At 45.5% G+C, this 21,385-nt stretch overlaps 2 protein-coding genes across 2 annotated transcripts; one reads left to right on the top strand and one right to left on the bottom strand.

Moving 5' to 3' along the window:
• Positions 1–350: 350 nt before the first annotated feature.
• prph2lb (peripherin 2-like b) lies at positions 351–1,771 on the bottom strand. The gene is made up of 3 exons (XM_068751966.1): positions 1,191–1,771; positions 859–1,105; positions 351–623 (listed from the first exon to the last, which is right to left on the bottom strand). Exons 1-3 carry the CDS (start codon positions 1,769–1,771, stop codon positions 351–353), a joined length of 1,101 nt encoding a protein of 366 aa, XP_068608067.1.
• A 5,878-nt stretch (positions 1,772–7,649) lies between these two features.
• On the top strand, positions 7,650–8,966 carry LOC137908010 (transmembrane protein 179-like). The gene is made up of 4 exons (XM_068752373.1): positions 7,650–8,017; positions 8,419–8,556; positions 8,638–8,716; positions 8,793–8,966. The coding sequence occupies exons 1-4, from the start codon at positions 7,716–7,718 to the stop codon at positions 8,964–8,966; spliced, it is 693 nt and encodes a 230-aa protein (XP_068608474.1). The 5' UTR covers positions 7,650–7,715.
• The last annotated feature ends 12,419 nt before the right edge of the window (positions 8,967–21,385 follow it).

The following is a 21,385-nucleotide window of genomic DNA, read 5'->3' as shown; positions in this document are numbered from 1 at the left end:
GAAAACATTGCTGTTTAAGTCGCCAGCTGTAGACGGAGTTCATTTGTATGTCATAAATGATTCTACTGTGATTATAGTTTCTCTCATTCTTGCAGGCAAAATATTCACGTTCCTTTTGAGTCCAGCGTTTCAAATGAAAGGTGTACAAACCTGTTGCAAACCCAATACAGGCAACACAATGCCAATTGTAAACAACTGATTACAGTACAGATGCACAGAAAACTATGGATGTCTTTTTTTTAATATATATTTTGCTTCATTTGGAAAAAAAACAATAAAAATAACACAAAAAAATATTTGAAGTAGTCGGCTGAAGGCCTTTCATTGAGTTCACAGAGGGGTCGGAAAGGTCAACTGGCTTCAGGAGATTGCTTCAGGGGTACGTTGTCTGGTCCGTAGCAAGCTTTAGAGGAGGAAGGAACGTCAATGTTGGGGTCGCCGTTGCTGCCGGTGTCTATCTGGTTGCACTTTCCGAGGCTCTTGATGATGTTCAAATTGATTCGGGCTGTTTCCATCAAGCTGTTCTCCAGCAACCAGCCGTCAGAGTCAGACTCGGGGTCGCCTTGTCGCAGCACATTTTCCAGGGAGGTCTGCAGGAACCGGACTCCAGTCAGCACCGACAGCTGAAACACAAAATGACACAGGATGCAAACACAAAGAGCAACGCAACAGTAGCGTGTCAACGTTTATTCCACTTTGTATCTGCAGCTCTATGATAGTCCAGAAATAATACAGCAGCGGGAATTTACTCACGGATTATTACCACGAGTGCTGGAAATGAATATGTAATAACACTAATGTGGCTCTTGTTGATGTTGTTGTTTTTGAGAAAGCAAACTATGCATATAGTCGTCTCACCTCAAACAGCCAGATGATGAGGACGGTGAGCCCGATTGACTGCATGATGTGGGTGAAGTACTCCAGCAGCGCCTGGCGGCATCCTTTCATCCACAGGTTCAGCATCTCCCTCTGGTGCTCGTAGCTGAAGTGAGCAGAGTTGTTGGTGATCTGGTGCTGGATGCAGGGTCGGGGCGAGTCGGTGTTGCAGCAGCTGAAGGGGACGCCGTCGACCAGGTATTTCCCCTCCACGTTGCTCCTTAACCGGCTGGAAACAGGAATTTATTTTAATCAAGCACTTTCTCATCAGGCTCTCTCTGAAATAGTGTCCCCGATTGGTAAATGCAACTTACTCCACCACCTCTTTTTGGGACATATCCAGGTAACGGCTGCTGACCCACTGGATTTGAAACCAGTCTCTGTAGCCGTTGTTTCCACAGCACTGGAACTCAATCTGGAGCATATCCACAGTGCGTTTTAGGAAGCACCGTCCTGGTGTGTCTGTGTCCTTGTAGAACCCCATGGCCTCTGTCAGCCCCAGCCTCAGCGATTCCTCCAGCTCCCCCCGCATGCTGTAACACATCAGAGCTCCCACCAGCACGCAGAAGGTGAAGAAGAAGCAGCAGGTAATGTAGGGCAGCATGATCAGCTTCCAGCGCAAGAACTTCGTACTGTCCACACAGTCGTAGCAGATCTTCCCTCCCAGGAAATTTATGGCACAGGCGATGAGCCCCACAGCGATCAGCATGTTGGGCACATACTGGATGTTTCTGTCAGCCATCAGCTCCTCCCGTTTGTTGAGCTCCACCTTGAGGAAGAGCCCCAGGCTGAACAAGATGGCTCCCGTCACCACTGAGATCCAGTTCAGGATCCACAGCACCTGGGCCAGCTTGTCCCGCTTGGTCTTAGTGAACTTCACTCTCAGGACAGCCATATCCTCAAGATCTTCTTTAAAGCCCAGAGGTGGGAGGGGGATTAAGGGTGGGCTTCAGGTAGAGCAGGAGGAGAAGACCAGGCTATCCTCCGATGGACGTGGGGGGCCAAGGGGAGGGCAATCGGCTGCACAGCTCCCTGTAGGCCCTGTCATAAGCAGCTTAACCTGGTATCCATGATCAATATCTTGTGGACGTTGAATTCTGATTAAACTGTAGATGAAGGCAGATATGTGAGACTACAGGGGAGAGAGTATGACCCCCCCCCCCCACACACACACACACACACGACAGCAGTTTCTCTGAGTCAAAACACCTATAATCAATCGCAACTGAAGAACTTACAGGTAAGTCGAGCTTAGAAAAGATCAGCGACATCTAACAAAGTTTAAAACACCCCACATTTTCCCTGTCAAATCAATAATTCTGGTGTTTTCCATCCGGACAAAGTTCCCGGATTTAAATGGTAAAATAAATAACTGACAATATTTGCTGTGCTTACCTCATCCTGCTTGGTGTTCACCATGAAGGTGTGACATTCACTCCTTTCCATTTGGGTTTGCTGCTCACAGATTTAGTCCAGAGAGAGAGGCAAGTCTGTTGTTATGACACACATAGTATAAAGGCAGCCAAGGCAGCGCCAGAGTGAGACTCGTAGCCTCGTCCTGACCCACCTCCTAATCCCCTTAATCATTAATCATCCCTGGGCCACACAGGGGATTTCAGTCCCACCTTCTGCCACCTGTGCAAATATGACTGTCACAGTACTGTGAGGATAAAATGCACCAAATCAAATCAAACATGCAAACATTTTTAACTTTCTAGTTTTACTATTGTTTATTAGTTATGAATGCTCATTCATTTTGGTTTGATACAGAGGAAATTCACCATTACAGTTTACTAACTGTGCACAATCAGAGTGGTGATCTAAGTGCTTCTATCTTTTCAGAGACATTTCCAAATTCTTGATTAAGCTGATCTTGTGGATACTGAGAGGTTTTAAGAGGAGGGCTTAGGTTTATCTGCAGTATGGCATTCAGCTGGAAGGCCAACATGCCCAATATCTGACACTCCGTATCAGGATCAGTACGTAAACGCAGCGTCCTCAGTTCATGGCCCTCAGCAGGGACATTTTCCTCCTCCCTGACATGTGCAGCTCCTTCTACCCTTCACAGATTTAGCAGATCTCTGATAAGCAAGATGCAGCATCAAAACCACCTGTCCTCTTTCGGGCGCTATCGGACCTAACAGCTCCTCAAAAATGTAATTAAATACAAATGAACTGTGCGTCCAGATCAGTCTGCGCTGATGGAAACTGCAGCGCCTGGAGCAGCTCTCACATCCGGTGAATAATGCTTCTTCATTTTTCTAACTGAGCAATGCTTTATATATTAAACTACATACAAATATATTCAATCGTGCAGTTTATAGTGATTGGAACAGATAATGAAACATGTGCGCCCTGCTGCCTTACTGACATTTAGAGCTTCCAGAACAAATGTCACCAGCAAAATGCAAATTGAAAAACCTCCTTTATGTTCATTGGTCTGGTAAAACATGCTCTTCACTGCAGGGAGCGGGACACAGGTGCTTGTACCAAAGGCAGGGGGGGGTCTTTGCTGCAGGGAGAGGAAGTGAAGTGTCAGAGATTGCTTCCCTTAACCTTGCAGCAGCAGTCATTCATCCATAAAACAATCACCTCCCCCTATATTTTGTAAGCGCAGTGTACGGTCTCCTATTGCAAGCAGGCCGTCCGTCCACATTCTGGGATGTGCTGATCACTGGGGATCTACGGCCCCCTGTCCCAACCTTCTCACTGGGATAAATGCATAACAATGCTGCACACAACTAAAGGAAGGGAGTCAGATTTTTCCCAGATGTCCATCATTCCTGATTTTTCTGGCAGTGGATGATTACGACACATGAAATGTCATTAGAAAGCCATTTGGAATGTTATTTATTGCGTTCTTGTTTGATTCATGGATCATAGGAGTCCCCCAGTCCTTACTCAGACAAATGTATTTGTGCAGCCTGGTTAATTTATGAGCTGTACTGCAGAGCAACAACAACAGAAACAGAAATCGGGAAGCCGTAGAAACCAGTCCGACCAGTGGGAGCCAGTAGGGGCCACTATTGTTCCAGTTAAGGACTGGCAGCGCCTCTGTTTTAGATGATCTCATTTCTGGTCCCTGGAGATTTTGCTTCATCGCCTCCCAGCAGGTGGCCTCTTTACTACCTTCCATCTCTCTCTCCATCCCTCTCTCTCTTGTCCTTTCGCATAAACATTATGCTTTTAAGACCTCCGACAATGACGTCATTTTCCAAAAAGGAAGGCGAGCGTGTCAGGAGATATGAATGACGTGCTTTGCATCTCGAATCAAATTTCCAAAACCACATGATGTAGCCAGTCCCGACTGTGAGGAAGTCGCCTTTAACTTTTACTGCTCTGTTTCTAATCACCCTGGGCATTGCACAGGCTCATCACTAGAATAATCAGATAACTGATCAGTTGATTACATTATTCAGAACGGGGACTGTATGGAGTTGGATTTGCAGGTGAAAACATAATTAAGCAATGTTAATTTATGATGATTATAACTTGGACATGAGAAGCCTGTAGAGCACAAACAGCGTGTTTCCATCTCAGCCTGCTTTGGCTGTGCGCCACGCTTGTGGTAAACACATTAAACGAATTAAGCCGCATTGGTTTGTGTGTTTATGTGTTTGTGTTTCCAGGGCTTTATTTTTAGGAAGTCCTTTTAGTGTTTTCTAATTGCTCTATACCAGCCTGAAAACGATGCTACGTACGAGCTGCTTATTAGAGCGATATTAGTGACTAATGGGTGAAAATGAGTCAAAGACAAACCACAGAGTACCTGGAGATAAGAGAAACAGGATATTAAACACAGTTATTGGCTCAAACTATAAATTGTCATCTTGTCCCATGGCTGTTGTGACAGTTATAAATGAGATATTCAGGGTGAAAACAAAGTCGTACATCAAATAATAGCGGCTGCTAAAGACATCATCCCCACTTTAAAATATATCACAGAATGAAATATGATTGACTTTTCTGTCATCTATGAAAATGCCAATATTAGCAGAGAGCGAGGCGGCAAGCCACGATGTTTGGTGATGTCTCGTGTTGAAACATTCAGGATTTAAGGGGAGACAAATGGCCTCTATTAGGGGCATTTAATCAATCCCCCGAGTCGAGTTTTGCCCCCCGCTGGGGAAAGATTAATGAGGACAGGATATTTCATCAGACCGTCCACATCACTGCCCAGGATATGAGGCTGTAATCATGTCTGTTTTGGCTGTTGTTGTGTGTTACAGGCAGACAAAGAGGAGCCTGCAGGTTGAAGGAGTTTTAGGAGGCGTTTGCCTCATGAGAGCCAGGAGATCCCGATGAAGCAAAGGAAAACAAGGGAAGGAAGCCTGATTTAGTGCATTTATAGAAAACAGGCGGGCGCACAGCAGGCTGGGGCAAATGAGAAAAACATTCCCATTCATTCAACTTCTTGTAACGTGATGCATTTGCTTCATAAATGTATATTTAATCCAAAACCTGGATTTCATTTATTAATTTAGAGCAATAATGTCATGTTTAATTCACCTGGTCATACTCCGGGCTCAACAAACACCTCATAGACTTTTTCACCTTGACTCGATCTGTCTCCTCCTCGTCCTCCTCCTCCTCAATCACCAGTTCAGATTACGGCTCCCACTGCTTCCGTCAACATCTTTTCGCACGGAGTGATATTGTCCTGCAATGTCCTTCCACTGTTGCTCCACGGATCAGAAACATTCACTCAATAATGGATTTCTCAGCGATTATAGATTGGCATGAATTTAATATTTTGCTGATTAAAATGACAGTGAACATTTTATCATCTGCTCATGTGTTGCAAAGATGCAGATTCATTCCTTTGAAATCTAGTGGTGTGTCCTTGAATATAATCCTTCACATAAAAAAAAAAGAAATAGCTTTGCTGCAATCTCACCTCATGAAAAATGGATGACCTCCCATTGCTTTATGCTAACCGTTGGTCCCTGTGTTTGCACAGCGCAGGGACTGCACATGGGTTAGCTCCCTCCCTTCCTTGCTTGCTCTGGGTTTGAATAACTTAACACACATTTCAGCTTGACATAGTTCTGTGCTGGGTCTCCCCCGGGTGCCCCTGAACAGAAGCCCACACATGCTGTATTATTTAAAAGAGTGATTTGGAGTTATGCACGTGGATGTGTGGAAGGGTGATCTCATCAGGCCATTCCTCACCACCTTACAAAGTTCTCTTTTTTTTTTTTTGCTATTCTGTGCTACGATTCGTCTGTTAGTTAAACACAAGGTTTCACAAGCTGAGACAAGAAGGTTTAAACCGCAAAATGATTTAGCACAGAAAACAAGAGTATGATTTGTTTCGGTAACTGTAACTAATGATGGTAAAAGCCAAAGTGAGAGTAAAATCAAGGTTCAGCCACACATGAACATGAACACATCTCAGACTAATGTGAGATCTGATAACATCATGGAAATCCGGCTGCTGTGCTGCATCGAAATGGCACATAAATCATGTGAATCAAGGAGAGGAGGCAAAATGCTGCTGCTGTGTACAAATATAGTCGTCTGATCTCTGGAAAGCTTTCATTAATACTTGCCCCCGTGTTGCATCGGTGTCTCACGGGGTGAGGCTACACAGCTTTATGTTTCTGATGCAATATCACACAATAATAGTCTCTCGAGAAACTCTTCACTTTGTCACATAAAAACACATGTAAATAACATAATTTTTGTTTTTTTTTAGATAATTAACAGAAAGCATTTCCATCTGAACATTTTGTTTTGAATAAATTGACTGCAGATAGAGGCGATGATCGTCTGTCCACTAGAGGACGCTGTGACCGGCACTGGGGCTCTGAGGTTGAAAGACACCTTGACCAGCTCACCAGATGGGCTCAGTGAAGCATGCCAGATGGCACTGACAGCTACCTGCCCTTCTTTAAGGACTGTCACCATGTATAAACAAACCATTACTCTCATTTGTGAGGGCACACCTTACGTGTGTGTATGTGTGTGTGTGAGTGTGCGTGTGTGTGTAATTGAAGTTGCACCCTAGCAGTTTTTACCTTGAGGAAACATTAATCCCATTTCCTCTCATGTGATCTCCCATGTTTGCCTATAACATACCAGAATTCTGTCTCATGCCAAGACAGAATTTCTTTTCAACACTTTCCCAACATAATGTAAAATAATAAGAATACCAAGGCATGAACTACCCATGATGCAACACTGTCTGTGGTTGAATCCAGATCCAGATCCAGAAGAGCAGGATTCCCCAAACCTTTTTCCTGTTAGGGCCACATAACTTTTCCCTTCTCTGATGGAGGGCCGGGGTCAGTTTGTACAGGAAAGGTGTGACGATTGCAGGGGTGCCTAAACATTTATTGTTTTCCAAGAGGAACAATTTATATTGAGATGCAAAGAACATACTGATTAAAGCAACATCAACCTTTTTGAAATGTTAAAAAGTGTTGGGAATCTCAACATTTATCAAAGTACTCAAACATTATTTTCACAATAAAACAGTTATTGTAGAGTTGTATTATGTCATAGCCTCCAAAATTATGGTACAACTCTATTGCATTTTTACTAAAATGATAAATTAGTCACATGGCTGAACTTTAGGGAAATGATATATTGATGCACAAACCACCTGTGCCATTTATGCAAACTGTCGTTACGTTTTAGAAGAGAAGTCATTAAATATATGAAAGCTTAATATTTAATTCATAATTAACCGATGTCACTGGGAGCACCAGTGAAAGTCGCAGGATGTCCCGAAGGCCTCATCCTGCACGTCGGATGCTGCGCCTTTACGCGCGTCTCTTGCTCCACTGCGCAGCCGCCGTTTCTCGCAGAGAGTAGAAGAGCGAAGACAGAGAAAAATGGCACTGGATAATTTAATTTTCGCTCAGTGCATCCTTTATTTTTTAGCCTTCGTCCTCGGTTTCATCGCTGTTGTACCCCTGTCGGAGAACACGGAGGATTTCGGGGGGAAATGTCTGCTCTTCACGCGGGGGATGTGGCAAAACGAGAACATCACTGTGTCGAAGCAGCGCTTTATCGTGGAGGAGTGGGGAGCCGAGTCCTCCTGCAGCTTCATCACCTTTGTCGGGATAGCGTCCCTCATTCTGTCCGCAGTGCAGGCATGGAGGCTGCTCTTCTTTCTGTGCAAAGGACACGACGAGTGAGTGACATTTTAAAAGCGCTCATTCCACCGTACCGGCACCGTGAGACGCGCAGAAGCGCAACGGAAATGGCATCTCACATATATATATATACGCTTTAATCTAATAGAGACATATAGAATATATATCTGATGTAAATAAATAAGGTAGTAGAACCCACCCATAGACAGGAAATATTAAATGCAATCCTTTATAATAAATATAAAGACAGAATATCCTTGTACTGATTCAAAATAAACAACACGCTGTGGCTGACATGAAGTATTTCTATCCCAGGAAGGAAGCTGTGCTCATTGGCATGATGATGTGATTGGCTTGGCCTTGTGCCTACATGTCACTGTACAAAATGACTTTGGCCTCCTTCAGTGCCGGATTCACAATGTCTTATCCGTATCTGCAGCTCCACTTTCAACGCCTTCCTCAACCTGCTGATCAGCTCCCTGGTGGTGTTCACGGTCTTCCTGTCGAGCACCCTCGTCAGTGTGGGATTCAACATGTGGTGCGACTCCATCACGGAGGGGGGGAGCATGCCCAGCAGGTGAGCTACAACCGCATCAACTCACCTTCTCGGGATCTTAAATCCTGATGATTAAATGCCATCCTATGCATGTTGTCTCAGCTGTGAGGACCTGCAGGACACCGATCTGGAACTCGGCCTTGACAACTCGGCCTTTTACGACCAGTTTGCTATCGCTCAGGTGAGACTGCTTTATTGTTAATATCATCCAGAGCGTTTAAGAAAAGTCTCCAATCTGACTGGTTCTCCTCTGGCAGTTTGGCCTGTGGGCTGCCTGGCTCACCTGGCTGGGCATTGCGGTGATGGCCTTCCTGAAGGTGTACCACAACTACAGACAGGAGGACCTGCTGGACAGCCTGATCCACGAGAAGGACCTGCTTCTGGGTCGCTCCTCGCGCTGCAGCTCTGACCTCAAGACTGGCCTGATCTAGAAACCAGAGGACACAAACACACACACACACCAGTCCTCCCACCCGCCATCAATAAAACCAACGTTTGCCTATGTAGACAATCAAAAATCATTCGCTTTTGTCTCCACGGATTGAATGGAACCCGCTTTGTTCTTCTGATTTCAACTGAAAAAGTCTCCCAAGAGTCCTTTATAGACTTTATTCAGTGCATTCCTCTTTAATATAAACATTCATACCTCAGCTCAGATAATATAAAAGCTATTTAATGGAATTATACCTTCGATATTTTTCATCTCAACACAGTATTAATGTCTTGAACAGATTGGCTGATGTTTTTGTGAAAAGTCTGCATGCACCCGCATGGAATTTCTTTAAGTGATATTATTTTGATGTAAGATGTAAATTGATTTTTTCTTTTATGCACCAATACAGGCGTTCCTAAAGTAGGCCTCTTTCCGGTAGGTAAGGAATGCTTTTCATGCTGCAGCAAAGCAACTTGCGTGATTTAGCAGTGCATTCATATTTTTTTTTATCAACTTGCAAAAGGTCTTATATAGAAATGAATGAACTGTGTACTCATGTTCAGAATGTTTATGTACCGTCAGCCAGTAGGAATCTCTGCTAGGTAAAAAACAACAACAACATTGTGCCATCTGCAATAGCAATTCAAGCCTCTCACCGTTTTCAAAGGCTTCAAAGCAACAGACTGCATTACTGTGAAAAGACACACCAATGAACCTGCATGCATCTACCGGCCTGTTTTACCCACATCACACACACGCACACACACACCCACACACACACACACACACACACACACACACACACACACACACTCACTTTCAGAGATCACACGAGAAAAGCAAACCACCTGCTTGGCTTTGATAGGCAATGACAGTTTTATTCAAGACCACTGAAATCATAAAAGAGTAGGAACTAAGAAAACCCTCCATAAAGGCACTTCTTTCAAAGTGACCATAAATGTTTGGACAGCTGCGAAACGCAGCCTCAAACCTAAATGTGCACACACACATGTCCTCTGGGGGTGGTTTTATTGCCAATGACAGTTTTGTTTGACAGCACAGACTGGAGATGATTTCTTTCTTCCACACAGGCCTTACTAGCCATATATTGCTTTGAAACTCAAATATGAAACCTCCAAAGTTATTTGCTTTTGATTTCCCTGAAACCTGTTATATAAAGAACAATGTTTTACTGGAAACGATGTGATGTGTGTTACATTTCTGTTTGGCCTCATCGCTATAGGTAATTCACTATAGGTAATTCACAAAAAAAATCCAAATACATTTTCCAGAATTTAAAGGTAAATAATTCCATAAATTCAGATATACATTGAGGAAGGATACATAACATTTACCACAAAGGCTAATTTGTGTGATTCAAGAGATTATAAAGCGTTAACACTGTCAGGAGCAGTAACATTCATTCAGTTTGAGTATAGTATCAACAATAGATAAGGACAAAGAATCCATGACCTCTTTCCCGTGGGATCAGCTGAGGACAATCAGCAAAGAAAGAGGTGCTTTCAGTTTTTTAGTCGTCCATCCCCCCCCCGCCCCTGTCATATCCAGCGAGCACAACTCAGGGACAGTTGAACAAAAAAGTGCATTCCATAACATTCGCCCAAAAATAAAATGCTTGTTTTGATTAAGTGAGTGTTACCGTATATGCCAACATCAAGGTTACAAGATTGCACCGTCCACATGGATCATCATCAGAAGGTTCTAAATTGTTCTTGGTATCTTTATACACCAACCATGAAAAGTAAAAGTCAGTGCCATCTGACATGCTTCACTGATTTGATTTGTTTTCAGTGTTCAAATTTAATCTGTTTTCCTGACCTCATTCTGGATTAGATCCAGAGGACATTTTTCATGATAGTGCATATTGGACCCCTTTATGACTGTGATTTTTGGTGAGTGAATTAAATGCAAAAAACCCCCCACAAAACCTCCATTACAAGTAAATGGAAAAATCCGGATCGCGACAGTATCCGCAATCCGCATCCGATCCGGATGAAATTCAGGTAAGATAGAGATCCCCACCCTATGAACATCGGTCTATAATCAACCGAGATATTGAGGAACAAATTTTGAAGCTCCATTGACTGCACATACATGGAGGCTACACATTTCTGTGAGTATACATTTTTCCCTTTCACTGTGAGAGTTTCAACAAACAGTGAACAGAGCATTGTCAAATGGCCGAGGAGTTGTTAGACTGAGGCTTCAACAGATGCAGGGAAAAAAGAGGAGTCTGGAAAAATAAGGAAAGTTCCCTGTCGCCTCCTGTGGTTGGTCTCCATCACTGCATGGTGACCCATATCCAGCAGCCCCACAGGAGCTGCTTCACGTGCAGCAGGTAGACAGCCAGAGCAGACTCAAGCTCCTCACACAACCTCTGTGGGCGCCGGCGGCCTGTGCAGTACATCGCCACGCCGAGGAATGACATCAGCAGGAAGAGGCAGGTGAACAGGGCGAGGTGGGGGCGGGACGGTGCCGTCTCATAGGCTGGAAACACAAAACACGAGGGAAGGTTTTCATCATTTTGACTAGCAAATGAGCATTTCACATGCACTGTTCTCCCTCATTGCTTTTGACTGAACGAAGACCTCAAGAAATAAGTTACGGCGGAGTTCAGGTGCTCACATTTACACAGTGCGGCGTCAAAACGTGGTCGTGAGAGGCAACAAACTCAATCAGAAGTGCTGAACCAAACAACAAACCCCCGTTTCTCAGTGCTTCTCCACACGTAAAACTAGTAGACCTCTTCCAAATAAAGTGCAGAGTTGTTATTCAGTCTTGCACATCCTCAGCATTTCATTCAGAAAGACTCACCACCTAAACAGTCAGAGTAAGGAATGCCTGTGAAACCAACGGGAGAGAGGCCAGTCAATCAAATAAAAAGACAGCCTCAGCGTTGAGTTGCAGCGACCGGCTGCTTCTGCCCTCAAACACTCCACTATCTCCCTGCAACACACTCCACTGTGACTTATATGCATGCACAATTCATTAGCAGACAGTAAATCACTGGATTTAGAGCCCTCTTGTTCGCGGCTGTTGTGCAAACAGATGTGGTCGCTTGCGGGCTGATCAAAACATGTGCGTTCTCACCGTGCACCGTCGTCTCTGGCTCCCTGAAGCGAACCCTCCGTTCACCTTTCCGTCTGTGGCTGGGCTCTGTGTCTGACCCATAGATGCGCCTCTTCAGAATGGAGGTGGGGGCTTTTCCGTTGCTTACCTGCACTCACAACAAGTAAATCTCAGGTACAGCTGGAAAGCGCAGGTGTTTTGAAGCTGCTACATGTCTGCAGTTGTGCCGCTGACCTTAGGTTTTGATAGGTCATCCTGTGGGGGGTGGCTGTCCTTTCTGTGGCGCACCTCTGAGTGTGTCTCCCGCTGGGAATGTGGAAGACAGTTGACGGATGAGTCTCTGATGGACTCTGCAGCAGCGAAGCGTTTGGACAGCGCAGACACACACTGACCCAGGGAGTCTAGCCAGAGAACCATGGCAGAACGTGAGTCGTGATCAGTCTGATCTGATTGTTTCTACTGTACTCGAATGCACCATGAACTCCCAGTCTTTTACAGACAGCAGAGAACAGAGGCCAAAACACAGTCTGGCGGTTTGCAGAGAGTTTCCCCTTTAAATGCTAGTTCAGCATGCATCCTTGTATTACAAGAACGCCCTGCAACTGCCACAAAGCCTACCGTTCTCTTTGGCGCTGCATAAAAGCAATCCTGTGTCCAACGCAACTGCAGGCGATCAATAATTAACAGACTTAGGGTAAGGTTTTAAAAGCTATAAAGCCCTTCGCTCTGTAAAAGCACAGAGGAGATAACTTGTTCTTGCCACTAACATCAGCACTCTATTAAAATGTTTCATTACATACTGCTGAGCGATGTCCCCCCCCCCCCACTGCTATTCTCATCATCGGTCAGCCCCGTTTGTCGTCCACGGTGAGTGTTTACCTGAATATTCAGTCTTGCCTATCTCAGCATAGACGGTGGCCATGAGCTCCAGGCTCTTGGCTGTAATGGGATGGTCATTACCGAAGGCCCTCTGGTGGATCTTTGCAGCCTGAACGATAAATGGACAGACAGATGGCCTGAGAAGTCGATGCATGGGAGTGCGGTGGTGGAACTGAACTAAAAGTGGCACTAATGCATACAGATTAAAGAGGATGTTAAATTCTACACACCTTCCCGCTGTATTCAAGAGCAAGATGGGGTCTGCAAGAAATGAACAGAGCAGAAGGACACCGTTACAAAATAACATTCTTACAACGCTCTGCAGCGCTCAGGGAGATATTTTATATTTGTTGAGTCATTTTGTAAAACTAGAATGATCTCTTTGGATGTAGCAACAGACAACAACGGCCGGCCTTCATCAGGTGTGGTGACCCATGCTGCTTTGTCACGGAAGACCGATTCATCATTACAGAGATCCATGGCGCTTCCAGCTTCGGTTTACTAGCTTGTATCCGTCCACCGCTCCTCTGTTTAGTGCTGAACTGGGTGAATCTGACGCGATACGCTGAGGATCTGCCAGCTGCTCTGCTCATATCTGCCCTAGAAAGTCAGCCAAGGACATTCATCACCCTCACGCCCTCACGTGTGCTCATGAATGTAGAGCAAGCTCTGTTTAGTGTGGGAGATGTCAGCTTCGCTGTTCAAAACCCATGCTTCCCCTCAATTAGTAATGAGCAGGTGTCAGTTTGCACTGCTTTAGCAGGTTCTTTTCAGGAGATACCTGATAGGCAAAGGCAGAAAAGCCCTTCACTGATCCAAAGGACCTCCTACAATACTGCCGAAGGCTTTAGGGAGTATTATTACGTTGTGTTGACAGGAAGGGAAAACTGGGTTTTGGTTGAGGTGTGGAAGGAAAACACAAAAGACCAGAAATTCCAGCCTGGCCAGAAAGCCAAGCATCTGGATGTCAGTCAGTCGTTTACAATCTGCACCATCTCATTTAAGTTTAACTACTGTGTGCTTCATGGACAAGCAACCCATCCACCCTCTGCTACCCTGTCTGGCAATCAGGCTAAATGGTTTAGTCCAAACAATGACAACAGAGGCAGAAAATGGGTACATGCTGCAACGCCTAACAATGTGCTCCTGCAACAGGAGCTGCAAGATCTAGTTAAGGTGTTCCTCCTGCAACGCTCACATAATGTGGTCTCTCTTTTCTCTACATCCACAGGGAAATTCAAATCTCGCTAAAAAGAGTTAAGAGAGTTAATCTAGTTCAAGACGTTTCCGCCTCAGGAAGGACAAATGTATAATGAGAGTGGCCATGGGTATGAAAGTAAGAGCATCAGTGGCTGTCATAGTGTTTTCACGTGACAAATAATTATGGCACGATAATAAAAGAAAATGTAAAAGTTCTTGCATAAATAAAACCTTTCTTTTTTTTTATCTTGAAATTATTTCAGTCTGACCTTAAAACTAAAGTGAAGGTTTTGCATGTCAAACAAATTAGTCGCTTTGCTTACAATAGCTGTTCGTGCTTTAAAAGTGATGACGGAAAAGCATGCAAATGTACTGTTTGCTTTCCTACCACTGAATCAACATAGTTTTCACTTCATCCCTGTCAGGTACTGAAAGCCTGCATGCAACAGAACCAAACAGCCAATGACACACACATGGTGTTTTAACTGGATGAAAAAATGATGATAACAGCCCCCCCCCCCCCCCCAAAAAAAAAGTCACAGCTAATGGACCAGGAAACTAAGAACATATGCGGCAATGGCTCATTAGTTATGCCACAACAGAAGCTGCAGCAGGACAGCTTTACCTACTGTTTGCTCACGATGCAGAGCTGGGCCAGCCGTTCGAGGTGCTGCGCCTGGGAGGCCTGCTCCGAAAGCTCCTCTGGGGTGGACCATCCTGCAGAGCCCAGCGTCGCCTCCTCCTGAGGCCCTGTCACACAAACGCAGGGCATGGAATCACAGTCTGCCCGCCAACAAGCAACGGCCTTTCTCTCTGCTCGTCTAGCTCTTCCTCTCTTCCCGCTGTCCTTTGCACAGAGGGCACGGGGGCAGGGCTGCAGACCAACACGGTATCTGGTTATCGGGCCGCCTGGCACAGAACAGTGGAGCCAACAGAGGACTCTGGAGTCACGAGAGCCCATATCAGGGCAAGGCGGATTGGACGGGGTAGTTAGACAACACTCTCACCACGCCTACTGAAACGCAGGCACGCACGCCGAGGGTGACGAGCAGCAAACATTCATTTAATTCTGTACATTCCACACACATGCAAGAGTGGTGAAAAGGACTCTGGCTTGGAATCCGTGGCATAACCATGTGCTGGGAAATCATTGTAAAAACCTCAAGATGACAACTGAATCAGCTCAGTGGGGGAAACACAGAGAAAATGGACTTTAAGAAACCGCAGGGGCAAGAACGGAAGCCTGAGAGCTGCAGCTGCAGTGTTATCTGCCCCTGGAGACGTCCATTCAATTGAAGCTAGTGCTGATTCAGGGGCTTCAGCGTTGCACCGGCGACATGCAGGGCTTCATGAATAAAGTACGGGCCGTTTGTCTTCTGCTGCATTTCTGCCTAAACTCCTCCATTGTGCCCAACATGCTACACTGCAGACAGCGAGAAAGAGGAAGAGGAAGATGTCAGGAATAGCAGCAGGTGATGAATGAGCAGCCTTGAGTGTTGTCACGCAATCCTCCAGCAGGTAGGAGGCAAACAGAGCTGCACTTAGGATGTTACAGAAATACACTATTTCATTTTTCATTTTCTAACCGCTTATTCCGCTATCGGGTCGCGGGCCAGGCTGGAGCCAATCCCAGCAGTCAATGGGCGAGAGGCAGGGGACACCCTGGACAAGCCGCCAGTTCATCGCAGGGCAACACAGAGACAGACAACCAGCCACACACACACTCACACCTACGGGCAATTTTAGTGTCACCAATCAGCCTAGGCTGCATGTCTTTGGTGGTGGGAGGAAGCCGGAGAACCCGGAGAGAACCCACGCAGACACGGGGAGAACATGCAAACTCCTCACAGAATGGCCACAAGCCGGAGACGAACCTGCGACCATCTCGCTGTGAGGCAACAGTGCTTACCACTGCGCCACCGAGCCGCCGAAATACACTATTATAATCGATATAGTTTGTAGATATAAGTGTCACACACACACGTGCATGTAATTCACACACACACAATGAAATGTACATTTATGTGTATATATATATATATTGTTTTGCCTACAATTTACCCACAATTAGCATCAAATGACAATTTCCAAGGAAATTATAAAGAAAAGCTTTCCTGTCTTAAATCATTCAAAGTCAAAGTAGGTCATTTCTCCTGGGCTCGACATTTTAAACACACAAATACACAATAGAGCGCGAGACTTTCATCGATAGCTTGTGGCCAGCAGTACTTGCCTGAGCTGCCGTGGAGCGCCGTGAGCTCGATCAATGCCACCTCATAGAGCATTTTCTCAGCCTGAATGAACTGCAGGGCCTTCCCATCTGTTTATAAGGGTGAAGGATCAGTTTCCATTGTCAACAGGATTAGTTTGTTGTTGAAGTTAAAAACAGCTTCGGGCTCAGAATGCCACTTGTTGTGTTTTTTCAGACCTCTTCAGCCTCTGGGCAAACGCACTGCGTAGAATTTCAAAGCGGAATGACGCCACAGACGCATCTGACTTGACCTTACATAATCAGCCCATATTCGTTTCAGTCTATTTTTATTTTTCTATTTGTCACAATCTTTTTGATCATGTGAAAAGACTCTATAAAAAGAAATCTATAAAAATAGAGCCTTTGTCAATAAGTATTCCGCATACTGAGATTCCACCGCTGTAAAATGACACCACTGATGTTTGACAGGTGGATCTAAAGGCTAGTGAGGCAAAGAATGGCTAAAATAAACACAGCCCTGCTCAACTAAATGTCCCGCTCACGTGCTAGAATTTTCCATTCTGGGTGTCTTTTGGTTTTTGTACTACTTTTATACTGGACTTGAAACCAAAATTCAATGTTTTGTACCTATTCCGAGGTATATTTCTGTATATCTGGCCGGTTGCGGTCTCGGGGGGAATGAAGCGAGTATTTGGGCAACCATCTGGGAGGGAGGATTAGGGCAGCAGCCATCATTAAAGGTCAGGTCGCTGCTTCTGTCTGATATTTTTAGCCTGACTGGACCACAATAGGAACCTTGTTCAATTCTCTCCTGGGAACATGGGCTCATGCTCCACTTTACTCTCAACACACACACACACACACACACACACACACAGTTAAACACTCACCTTCCAAAGACATGACGATCGGAGCGCACTCCAAAACGCAACAAGACCTTGACTACCACGTTCAAAGGCGCAGCTGACCTCACGTGCTCCATAACTCTGTTAATAGCAACCCATGAAGTAAACGACGTCCAATAGGAATGTGGGATTTCCAGCAGAGTTGCAGATCACCTGATCAAAAATGACCAATTACCATACTGCACGCTAGAAATAAAATATAGCACATGCCAGGATTTATATTGCTTTGTTTGAGATTTACGTCATTTTATCTAGGAGGTCAAAACAACTTTCCATGAACTGCAAACCCTCAGGAGTCAAAAGGGCCTTCGGCTTTGGGCAAAGGCCTGTCGAGGATAAGACCAGCTTTGATAACAATGCATCGTTGAAGCTCTGTCGCTGTTACAATCCACCACACCTCGCTCAAACAAACCGTCCAGAGGAGAAAGAATTTACGATATATCAGAGAATTGTGTGAAACGCAAATGTTCCCACATCCTCTCCCAGTCGGAGTGCAGCGGCCCTTCAGCTCATTCCCGAGGCGACCGCATTACAAAGACCACATCAACGCCGCCTCAGCTCCTCTGGTGCTCATCAGAGCGACTGAACAAAATATGGAGGCCAACTATAATGAAAAAGGACAGATATTTTTAATATTATTGAATTACTCCTCTCTGCTGCTGACCTACTAAGAGCGATGCTTCACAGTCACTGAAATACAACTCATTCTGGTAACCGTACCATAGAGAGAGAGAGAGACTTCTGATGGCTGTTGATGCAGTGAAGCTCAGCAAATTGAGCGGCTTTGAAAAAAAATAAAAACTAGACGGTGAAGGATCGAACTTTGCAGAGGCAGATAACCTGAGCCTGCAAGTTAAGTGTTGGAGTGTTTCAGTAATGGTGAGAAGAGCCACGGAGGTAATATATCCTGGAACCCAACACCCCCCTATTATCACCATGTCCCAAGCTGCTATAGTTCATAGAAGAGGCGATGCATAGACCACTCAGTGCAGGTACAGGCTAATTAATGCTCTCCCATTCTGCTGTGCAGAGATAAGAGCTGACAAATCCTCTTATGAGGCTGACACACAGCCCGGGTTACACACAGTGTGTACGGCATTCTGGGACAACTGGGTTATTGCGAAGTCACCCCAAGACGTCCACACGTGTCCCCTTCCACAAAGATGACTGCATCATCCATGGTGCGTGGAAAGGGTCTTCCATCCCCGACAATGCTTTACATACAGGCAGAAATAGCACACGAGTTTTACAGTTAGCCTTAATGCTAACATTTATATCCCGAAGGAATGTTGAAAATAAAAGTGTGGGGTGTGTCTTCTCCTCTGTCAGTAAAGGATACAATTCTTTTCAGCGATGAAGAGTTCTGCAATCTGCGAAGCACAAAAAAACAACAACCAAAAGACATGGTTACGTGTGAAATACGTCATTCCCATATTTATTCTGGAGGGTGTCACACATTCCAGAGCGCTGGAGTAAAGTCTCTGTCGGACATCAGGGACATTCCTGCAGGCACTACTAAGCAGAAATAAAAGTGCAGCCGTGCCACAGTGTGCCAAAGCCTAGCTCACACACAATGGGACGAGGCAATCTGGATATTAAAATGACTAAATGCATGTGAGCTGCATAATAAAACTACATTAGAGAAGCGTCCTCTTTTAGCAGCACAGACATTTTCCGTGGTCGATGTCAGAGACTGAAATTATCCTTCGGCGTCACAATAAGAACACATGATGGGGTTGTTAGTTTTGACATTGGTGTCAGTGATATCAATGCTGTGTGTGTGTGTGTGTGTGTGTGTGTGCCAAGTCCTCTGGCTCACCTGGTGTAAACAGTTGGGTAGAGCGCTGAAACTCTGCACATGGGTCAGTCCCAGCAGGCAGCTGAGGAAACAGTGGAGGGCGGCCTGGTACTCTCCCTGCTGCTGAAGCTGCTGTCCCAGCTCAAACAGGCCCTCCCGTCCCTCGTTCAGCATCCCAAATCCCAGCCAGAGCCAGCACCTCCTCCCATCAGAGCTCCTCCGACCGAGGACAAGCGAGGAGTAGTGAGGAGCACAGCTTCCACTCAGTCTCGTCTGTGCACAGTAAGTCAAGGACAGGTGGTAAGGAGCAGGCTGAGGGAATCCAGCGCCTCACACACAAATGATCCATTCCCCTCCCTCCTCAGCCTGCACCAGGAAAGGAGGACAGAGGAAGTCGGAGAGTATTTGCTGCTTGAGTGGCAGAGCTGAGGACCAATCGCTGCTTTGCTCATGAGCGGTAGCTCTGTCAGCATATCTAATACATATAAGGTCTCGTTCCAGTACTCGGAAAGGGACATTTCAGCACAGCGATGATGAAAGCCAGATGTGATTGCAACAGTGTCCCTTTAATTGTGCAAGGAAACAACACTGACCTCGATTCACAGAGAGGCGGTTGACGTAAAGCCACAGTGTGAGTTGCATCAGATGCATAAATCGGCAGGCGAATTGGATTTCTGTGTGAGCATGTTGCGCACGACCACAGAGAGAACCAAGCGCTTGCACATTCTGTGAAACAGGGAGCTGATGCAAAAACAAGGTTATTAGCAACATCCCCTGCACGCCGTGAGAGAGAAAGACAAAGCGCTCCTCACTATCCAAACAAAACGGTCAAATATTTAGTCAGAAGGAGTGACTTCTCTGGATGCTCGCGCTCGACTGCGCTCTCTAAAGCAACATGTATGTGAGGCCAGCGTGTACCTGCGTAGGAAGAGAAGACGAGACACAGACAAAGCATTTTATCCACGGATGAGCTAAAGGACGGTCATCGGATCTTGACTTTGAGAGCACACACACACACACACACACCCACAACCATGATCCAAGGTGGTCGCTGAAGGAAATGAGCAGAGCCAAACCATTACTGCTAAACAAGGTCAGATCCGAGTGTTAGCGAAGGTCAGCGTGCACGGATAAGAGGGCATGAAAGCTATGCTGGCAGGTGCCCGTGTCAGACTAACAGCATGCAGGGCAGCGGTGGGAATTCATGAAAAGCTGCTGCGTTTATTCCAAGCTGAGAATTTGAGACTGCAGAGAAGTGCTTCAGCTCCAGCTACTGTTGTGTTGTTTCAGAGGCATTGGAATAAAATGTGATGAGAAAATAAACATTGCTTCTCGTGTGATTGAACTGGCGGGCCGCTGACTGACTCGGTGTTTGAGCTTAATTGAAAATGAGACGGCTCCGTCTCCTCATTACAGACCAGTCAAGCTGAACAGACGGCAACGGAGAGGAGGCGGCGCAGAACGTTCAGGCTTTCATGTTAACATTTAACAACAACAACCATGTGATAGAAAAACCACCCAAGCAGGAGGTAGTTATACAAAGTCCCGGCATTCCATGCATCAGTCCATGTCACACTGAATTTTAAAACAGAAGCTGTTTCTATTTAAGGCATTATTTGCAGTTAAAAACATGGATGTACTGAATAAACTGTTATAGCATCTAAAAGCTAATAGCCCTAGGGGAGACAACAGGGGAGCCGAGGGTTAACGTCGTCCACTCAATCCCTTCCTGGCCCCAACAGGTGATGCTATGACAGGTGAGCGTGGCATCTGGATACCCCTATCACTAGATTCTGGAGGCCTGCTTCTGCCGATGGATTGTATGTACTATATAATACTGAGTAAAACAACATAGGACACTCGTTTTTTTTTGCTCACATGGGTACATATCATGGCGTTAGGACAAAGATACTGACGGACGTTCACCGTGCTGTGGTGCAAGGATGGAAATCTACCTGTAAACGGAATATTCACCGCCTGCCTTGTTGAGTTGGCAGTTTAATACACCAGTATGACTGTAAATACTCTTCACAGCCACCGATTCAAGGGAACCCAGACTAATGCAAATGAATGATCAGGTCCTGCAATGAGATGCAGAGCAGCATTCAGCAGCGACTTATCGCCGGTATAAATCTAACATCAGTGGATTAATGCAAGGCTGTAAAGCTAAACTAATTCAGTTAGTGCTAATGCTACGTGTAACCTAAATTTACATTGCACTACCACAGCTGCGGTAAGCATAATAATACAATGAGGCATCTTTCATTGGGTTAAAAATCTAACGTGACCTTTTGTTTTAAACGGGCTCCAGTTCCACAGAGTCTGACTCTGTG

This window comes from Brachionichthys hirsutus, chromosome 18, assembly GCF_040956055.1.
Source record: "Brachionichthys hirsutus isolate HB-005 chromosome 18, CSIRO-AGI_Bhir_v1, whole genome shotgun sequence".
Taxonomy (NCBI): Eukaryota; Metazoa; Chordata; class Actinopteri; order Lophiiformes; family Brachionichthyidae; genus Brachionichthys; species Brachionichthys hirsutus.
This window is presented reverse-complemented; position numbering and strand designations above follow the sequence as displayed.

Bases quoted from the DNA above. Each gene is read 5' to 3' on its own strand.
- prph2lb (XM_068751966.1), bottom strand. From the start codon at position 1,771: ATGGCTGTCCTGAGAGTGAAGTTCACTAAGACCAAGCGGGACAAGCTG. The intron at 1,106-1,190 runs GTAAGTTGCATT...TCCTGTTTCCAG, and splicing joins TCCCAAAAAGAGGTGGTGGA to CCGGTTAAGGAGCAACGTGG. The intron at 624-858 runs GTGAGACGACTA...TTTGTGTTTCAG, and splicing joins TCATCATCTGGCTGTTTGAG to CTGTCGGTGCTGACTGGAGT.
- LOC137908010 (XM_068752373.1), top strand. From the start codon at position 7,716: ATGGCACTGGATAATTTAATTTTCGCTCAGTGCATCCTTTATTTTTTA. The intron at 8,018-8,418 runs GTGAGTGACATT...CCGTATCTGCAG, and splicing joins CTGTGCAAAGGACACGACGA to CTCCACTTTCAACGCCTTCC. The intron at 8,717-8,792 runs GTGAGACTGCTT...CTCCTCTGGCAG, and splicing joins ACCAGTTTGCTATCGCTCAG to TTTGGCCTGTGGGCTGCCTG.